Raw genomic sequence first — 8,337 nt, 5'->3', positions numbered from 1 at the left:
AAAGGCCCCTACGCAAGGTAGATTCGGAATCGCAAACCTGACTTCCCGCCAGCAAAGAGCCGGTAGCAGCAGCCTGCCGCGGGACGTTATCTATGCGCTATACGCCGCTGCCTACACGGATAGGCGAACAGCTTGTCCCAATTCCGAGAAGGGGTACACCGGACCGTCGGAACTTAGCTCTATAGGGGTTCTTCGAGACGCCCCCCCCCCGTACTTCTTTTCTTCGTTCACTCACACGACGAGAATTCCGAACACGAATGTGGAAACTTGCCGAAACTGCCGGACCGGGCAAAGCATACACCTTGTGCGCGCCAATCCCCACACATCATTTCAACCCCTTCCTCCCACCCCGGATTTTACTGCTCGGTGCTACGGCTCGGCGCTGTCCTGAAGCTTCGCTCCGGCGGGACAATGGAATCGCGCTAGCAGGGTTACGACGTGAGCCGGACCGATTCGGGCAATGGCGCGAATTGCGTGCAGAATGTCTCCCTCAACGGCCGAGAATTGATATAGGGCGATACTTTGACGATTGATGGGCGCAGTCGGCCCCCCGTCGTTGGTTTAGAGTTTCGGCTTAGCGGCTCCATACGCCCCACCCTGGGTGCCACTGGGGCGGCGCCCACAGGTCTGATGAAGCACGACAAGCATCCCTGGACGAACAGGCATGGATACGCGAACGGATTGGAAGACCCGCGAAAAGGTCTCGGGACCTCGGTACGATTGGCTCGTGCGCGCTCTTGATTACTGTTAGATCGCCGATGCGTTTTCCCGACGGGGTCTATATGTTTTACTGCCCCTGCCAGCTCCATCCTGCAGGATAATCTGGAAAGGATGTAGGCGTGCGGTTACCTCCTGGATATGAATGTAAATGTGAATGTAGATGTAAACGAAAATGCCAAAGCCTAATTTTATACCGTTCGTCTGTCTTCTGCTGCGTTGCTTTGCTGATCGGGGCGTGGCATCAACCTAATTGGGTCAGCACCAGCTTTGAGGGAAGACAGTTTCATCTGGCCACCTCATCCTGCAAGCCCCATTCCGCGCAGCACGGACAATACTATATACTCCGTACGGAGTACTCCAGACCACTATTCCCCTAATTACATGCTAAAAATGGCTCAGGATTCTGCGGACAGGTCCAGTAGGTAAGGTTTGTAGGTACAGGTAGTACAAGGTAGCCAATCAACTGACATGCCCCACTTTCCGGTGGGCCGACGTCCAGCGGGAGCCACTGGACGTCTCTACTCTAGCTACCTAGCGAGATTACCCGGCACCGATGGAAGTCTGCCAAGATTTTACCTTACACACACAGTAGCCATCCAACCCCCTCCCCCTTGCGGCTGCAGGGACTGTTCGCTGAACGTATCCGTACGCAGTGTACGCCAAGCTGCAAGGACGGTTTTTTATTTTTTTATTTTTTTCAATTCTTTTTTTTTTTATTTTTTTTAAAAAAAAGAAAGAATAGGGAAGTGGGATCAGGACTCCGAGCCACGAAATCGCACCTATAAAGCCAGCGCCCCTCTCGGTGAGAGACTTGTCAGTGTCTCGAGAATACGAGAGCTAGGTGGCTCAGCGTACGACGACCGATAGCCCAGTATGAGTGCTGAGAAGAACGTAGACCGTCCGGAAATCCACATCTCTCGGGAGAGTTAGTTGCTGATCCCTAAAGGACGGTGATACCGGGCGCAATGCAATCCAATGTAAGTCTATCGAGCAACAAACTTACTATGTAGGCCGGCCCTGCTTGGTAGATCTAATCGTTTTCAACGCCTTAGCGAACGGCTGGGGCCAATGTATGATGATGGATGAGATGAGACGATGCGAGCGGAAGGTCTGCACAGCGTCTGGGTGGTATTCAACGCCGTGGTATCGGCTTTCGGCGAAGCCGGGAAAGATGCCCCCCCCCCCCTCCTCCTTCTTCCCAGATTCCAGGCAAATGCTTGTTGACCGCTGTTAGGAGCTCTTGAATGAAGCTGGGGAATTTGAATCCTAACTGCGAAGACACATCAGTTCACTCGCAGCCGCCCTGTGTCCCTCCCTTGCCGCTCACTACGCCGAGTTATCTGTAGACTGTCTTAACAGCGCGTTAGGTAGTCGAGCCATACAATAGGCTTATTGCCCACGAGTAGTATGAATAATAAGACGTACAATCATCAACAGTCGTCCTCCCTCCCTCGGAGCGGAGCGAGACGGCTGTCCGAAGTTTTGTTCATAACACGTTCAGAACACGCTTCGGAGCGCCCTCCTAACATTGAACCCCTTGGTCTCTCCTATCTTGACACCGCCCCCTCATCTTTCAAAATTTTGATTTTCTTCCCCCCTCTTGATCGGCACGGCTTACTATACACTCGCTTTCTATCCTACCGACTCGAACCGCTGCCGCTGCTGCTACTAACGGCAGCTCGTGTGCACTGCAGCCTTGGGCTGGTTTTGCGGCTGGCACCCAACAGCTAGCGCCTGCGGCTAGCTTACCTTGTCAGTCACGATTCTGCGAGATATACCCCCCGCGGGACTGAAGGTCGAGAGCCTCCAGAGGCAATTGGATACATTCCCCACCAGCAGCTCCCGGGTGAAACGCAAGCCGAGCCGCCTGGTCACCATCTATGAACACCAACATGACACTTTACAGCCACTTCGATATGGAATCCCGGGCAAGGGCGACCGCGCTTCGCTGGAGCGGGAGCGAGACGCCTGGTTTGCCGCTTTGGAGAGCTACAGACTGCGATTTTGCTTGGAGAGAGAACGCATCAGAGTGGCTTGCAAACGCGCAGAGCAGAGCGTCTGGGTCAATCTCGCTAACCAGGCCTGGTGTATCAGCCAAGAAGCCTTGCCTGTCGATGTTATCGAGATCCTCTGCTCTTATCAGGCCGAGATTCGTCAAAGACGCCTTAAAGATCTACAACTGGATCGTGACCAGTCACTGGATGCTGTGGACAAGCAGGAGAGAGAGGTCCTTCTTCATCACCACCAACGATTTCCGTTATCAACCACGACTGGGCCGTTAATGGATACGGAATCAACCAGAGACAATCCAATCGAGATACAGCGAGGCCCACCGACGGGCCCAACGTGCGATCTCCGAGCGCGGACACGCGCTGGAGACGACGCGCCTCAAGAGGCACTGGCATCCCAGAGCAGAGTGTACCCGTGGAGTCAAGCCCTGGCCTTAAGAGAACCAGCTTTGGTCCCCACGGCGTTAACGACCGCGCACCAAAGCCCCCTTTCTAACAAGCCCCCAAGCCTCCCCCGAACCCCAAGCCAAGGTGCTATGTCGGACTCTAGTTAGAGCCGCTAGTATATAAACGTCCTAACTAGAATGCTCCCTTTTCCGCAGACGTAGCAGCCTCGGCATTCTGCCGGCGGGAGACATCATGTTGACTGCTCGGGGGCAGAGTCAACCTTCCAGACCCGTGTGAGGAAACGAAAACGAGTCCAGAGAAGCTTAGCCGGCCGGCCATGCGGCAGGGGCTAGGACAAGCGCGAGCTGCAAGCTGCTGTCTCCTCCACACGGCAAGCTAAAATGTGCCTGCCTCCTCCAAATCTGACGTTCTTTGCAATGCGGATGCGCGGGGGCCGCTGCCGTTGGTGACGTTTCCACCGCCGGAAGCGGACCTGGGACCAGCAGCACCATCTGTAGAAGTTCGAGGCGTATTGCTACGTACTCACGGTTGTTTCGTGATATTGGAACAGCCCTCCGCAGGCTCGAGGAAACAACCGCTAGCCCAGCTCTCGTCTCAGTGTGGGGGTTGGGGGTTGGGGGTAAAGTGTTAGTTCAGGATGTTTGGCGCGGGGTCTGTTACAGCTGCTTTTGCGTTCGCATGGTTCGATCCGGTTTCTTTCCCTTCGTTTTCTCTTTTCTTCTTGTATATTAACGATCGATTAAGAATGTATCCTATCCTATAGATGCAACCATCTAAATAACGGGTCCCTGTATGCGCGCCACGCTTCCTACTAGTTAGTGACTGACGTCTGGTGCAATCAATCTCTCCCCGTTATGCTTGCCTTTTCTTGAACTCAGGTAGATTTCGCTTGTCTCGGTCTCGACCCACCAAGTTTGGTGAGAGCAAGTAAGAATGGCTGTCGTGAACACCGAGTTGTATCAGTAACCCCGAATTTCCTGGTGAGAATTGGAGCTTAGGCAGGAGCTGCCTGAGTGACCGCTGCTCCTCTTCCTTAACCCTCCTCGCTTCTAGTTGTCCTAGGCTTCTGGGTAGCGAGAAATTTCGTTAATGGAGTTAGCTAGGCGTTCCTCGATTTCCCCGTCTCAGACGAGGACATTCGCCACCCACTTGCAGCCACGCTCATGGGTATCCATCCATCCATCGTGGGTTGTGGTAACGAGCCTTCCACAACGTCAAGCCTAATGTTGATGAAGCCTGACGACTGTCTCGCAGGCCTGCTACTACGTCTTCGGTCGGCCTCGGTCCGTGTTTCCACACCCACTGACTGCCCACGGCCATGACCGCCGACTTCAGTTGCATCCCGGTGTTGAGTCCAAACCGTCGCCGACGGCGGCGGAACATCGATATCCACCGAGATCCCTTGGAGCGACAGCGGCAAGTCACAGCTTAGGTCAGCGCGGCTGCGATCGTAGCTTATGGCGCCGCAAAGGTCGACTTCGCTATCAGAGGAACCTAGCCGTGGCGTGTGGCGACGATTCGGGCTATCGCCAGGGCCGATTTCGCGCGGGATAATGGCAAGCTCGGCCTCAGGTTGCTTCGCAATAGAAGCTGTCCTTTTGAAGCTGAAGCCGTGCTGCATCCTGTGTCGGGAGAACCCGCTGACGGGATTCGACAGAGAGGGCATAACCTTCACGACGAGGGGCCGGAGCGTCGGAAGGCACGCGCAGATCAGCCCACTACAGACTTCGCCGATGGACCACCCAGCAGTCTGCACGTTTTCCCACGTGAAGTCTGCGGTCTGATGGAGGTGTTGTATCCGGACAGCCGAAATCACGCACGTGCTATCAACCATGTGAGATTGGTGTCAATGTGACATTTACTGTCGATATAGAGCACGTACAAGAGTCCGAGGCAAAAGATTCCGCCTAAAGCATATCTCTGTCTTGAAGGCAGCTTCAGGCCGCTGATAACCGGTAACGGCAGAACAAAGACTATCAGGTCGGTGGCGATATTCCCTGCGGCGTTGATGTACCACAGAGGGTAGTTCGGGATACAGCTGCCTCGGACGCTCTTATCCCAGAAGGCGTTCGTAGGGATGCAGATCAAGACCTCCACCAGAACTTGTGACATGCTCCAACCCCCGACGAGGATCATCGCACCGAACAGCAACTTCCTCATTCTTTGCACAGCAAATAGTCGCCAGTACTGGAGCAAGAACGTCATTTTGACGCCAGCGAGGGCGGCATTATAGAAGACGACCGCGGTATAGAAGGTCTACTAACTGTTAGTGGACAAGACACGTCAAACCTCGCCAACGAGGGCTGCTATACCCTTAGATACTCTTTGATCTGGTCTTCAGTGAGTAGATACACATGCATACCGAGGCCGTTCCTCAGGTCTAGAAGATCCGCGTCAGCTATGCTCTCACCATCCTGGCTAGAATGTAAGAAACTCACTGATCGCAACTGCGAAGTAGCAAGCGAAGAGGAGAAACTAGGAAACAATATTGGCTTGACGTTGGGTGTGGGTACGAAAATGGGTGTTAAGTGGGTTAACTCACGAAGGTTAGGATAGCAGCGCTATCATCAACACCGAATCTTCGCAGCAAGAACACGCGAGTGTACGTTCGCATGATCACTGCGAAGAGAGCCAATGCGAACGCAAACGATGTGATACCAACCATGACAGCTCGTCGGCTGTCGCTTGACTTGGCGCCGGGACGGCCTTCCATTCTATTCGCTGTTCCCTGGTGCCCTAGCGAGAGATGGCGCTCGTTGAGAGACGAGAGGAAGGGAATGTAAAGAAAACTTCGAGCCGAGCCAGGGTTACCGTAGTGGGACTGAGCTATATAGATCCGTCCGAAGGATAGAGCGATCGCACTCTTAGGTTAGCTCTTCAACACGGAAGGGCGGGAGGAGTGCCGCACAGGTGCCAAGACGAAGGGGGGATTAGGGGAGAAAAGAAAGAAATAAGAAAAGAGAAGGCAAAAAAAAAAAAAAAAGGGATTGGGTTTGCCTCTCTTGCGGGAGCAAAGTTTACGCTTTGAAGTCATGGTAAGCATAGCGCCTCATACCGAAATGAGGGTCACACTATATCAGGGGGGGGGGGGGTTTCAGACTGTAGTTACGCAGTAGACACAGAGAGTATCCCATGGTAGAAGGCGTCGACCGCCGTCTACAGGGACCACCTAGTTCGGTCAGAACTTTATTTCGGGTGACAGACCAGGACCATCTGCTCGCAGTAATTATAGGCTTGGCGAACACTACCGAGGCTGCCGGAGGGGAACCTTGACGTCCTTGGCGAAGCATGCTGCCCGCTGCTGCTGCTGAAATGTTCTCCATCTTCAAGGTGTGTAATAGATATAGGATCCTTAGTAAGACTAGCCATCTCGACATACAATAACAGCCTCTTCTGTGTTTTTTTTCTTTTTTTTTTTTTCTCCTTTTTTCTCCCTTTGTTTCCATACCTCCCCAGGGATTCAAGATGTTAGCGCGTCACTTCTGCGTCGGTAGAAACGCCTAGTTAGTACTGGGGTATGTTACCTTCACAGAAATCTAGGGGGAGGGCGACATATCGTTTTCTGGACTTTCTCTGGACCTGGGCTCAAAGAATCTCCAGAAAAAGATGTGTTGTATTTTTGCCCCCATAAGGCCCTGTTAAGACCTCTAAAAATGATGAATATTCCTGCTAAAGAAGGCTAGTATAGGATGGCGCTAATATTTGGAAACCCTGAGGAGGTATATGTTCTTTTTCCCTTTGCAAGGAGGTGTTCGTGACCGAGACCGAGCGAAACATGGGTCTTACCCCTGAAGGACCGGCATCGTAGCTCCATGCAATCCTCGGCTATATGGAAGTGATCAAGCCTGTGTCCGGAGTGGGTTTCGTTTGAATTGGTTAGCGCTTGCGACAGACGGGCCCCCTAATATACTCTGTAGTACTATTTCCAACTAGGATTAGGTGTCTCTGCTGTCCGCGCACTAATTAGCGGGGGTTCTAGCGACGGGAGCCGCTGATTGCAGCCTCCTACGGTCCTACCTCGTTCTTTCGGTAGCCCAGCAGCCTAGCAGGGCCCTCTTAGTTACACTGCTAGCTAGCTACTACTAAGGGGTTAAGGCAGTAACAAGAACAAAATCCCCAGCAAATAGACACTCGTGCTATCGCAATAGTATTGAGCGAAGCGTTTGTAGCAGTATCAAGACGTGATTTGATTGGGTAAAGTAACTGGATCTTCCAGTGAGAGCATAAGTGTAGCTGTCAGTATCAACCAAGTACCTATATAGCACGGAGCAGGGAATGGTTGGGTCAGAGACATCATCACGGAAGCCTTTGCTCTGCGCTACAGTTAGCTGCACTGCCGGCTCGCTTGCTCGCATCTGGCTTTTTCTTCTTCCTAAAGTTAGTATGATCTCAGGAGGGGAATACAAGGGTTAGCTACGGGTACTGGATGCTTATATACGAAACTCCTATGGAAGAGTATACTGGGTAATTAGGAAATACACTAGAAGACTGGACGTCACTTTGTGCCCGCTACCGAGCTTCAACGGTCGGCCTACTCTCCAGCAGAAACACACCTACAAACTTACTAGCAGGCTCCCATAGGGCCAGTCCAGCCATCGCTTGACTATGTCGGTCATCAGCCTGCTACATCAGGCGCGCTGTCCTGGTGTCAAAACAACACGTTCTAGTTTATGTAGGGCAACTTCATCACCAATCATAGGCGGAAAATGCACCTCGTAGGACGGCTGCAATAGTTAGGTCTCGAACAGTGAACTCATAATTAAGACGGTGCCGTTATGCAAGCAGCAGGTTATCCTCGACACTTGGCCTTGAGCATTGTATAACACCTCTTTACACGCCGCAGGGGAGGCCGGGGAACCAACTGCAAATCCGGCTTATGAACGAGTTAGCTAGACAGAGAATGTCTAGCATGGGTGTCTGATGACGTGGGTTTCTCAATGCAGTGATACAAGAGCCACTATTAGAAACAGGGAGGGGGGCCGGAGGAGGGGGGAACTAAGTAGAAGAGAGGATGTTGACGTGTGCATCCTGGCGTTTACCGACCTGACCGTGCTCTGGTCAATGATACCTTAACGTTCCATCGTGAATGGATCTGCGCGTAGACTGTTGGCCATCGTACATGTTGCCCTGATGGGGATGATACATCAGGGATACAGCTATTGTTGGATCCGGACTGGCCATAGCATTCAACGCCTGAAAC

At 52.7% G+C, this 8,337-nt stretch overlaps 1 protein-coding gene across 1 annotated transcript; it reads right to left on the bottom strand.

Moving 5' to 3' along the window:
- Nucleotides 1-4,170: 4,170 nt before the first annotated feature.
- CGCA056_v015194 (Satratoxin biosynthesis SC1 cluster protein 4) lies at nucleotides 4,171-5,850 on the bottom strand (the record flags this gene model as incomplete). Its single annotated transcript, XM_037330434.1, has 6 exons — nucleotides 4,171-4,203; nucleotides 4,498-4,960; nucleotides 5,020-5,393; nucleotides 5,450-5,517; nucleotides 5,576-5,612; nucleotides 5,680-5,850. The coding sequence occupies 6 exons, from the start codon at nucleotides 5,848-5,850 to the stop codon at nucleotides 4,171-4,173; spliced, it is 1,146 nt and encodes a 381-aa protein (XP_037171175.1).
- Nucleotides 5,851-8,337: the final 2,487 nt, after the last annotated feature.

Source organism: Colletotrichum aenigma (assembly GCF_013390185.1).
Source record: "Colletotrichum aenigma strain Cg56 chromosome Unknown KSG_Cg56_contig63, whole genome shotgun sequence".
Classification (NCBI taxonomy): Eukaryota; Fungi; Ascomycota; class Sordariomycetes; order Glomerellales; family Glomerellaceae; genus Colletotrichum; species Colletotrichum aenigma.
The sequence above is the reverse complement of the archived record's forward strand: the minus strand, read 5'-3'. Positions and strand labels throughout refer to the sequence as shown.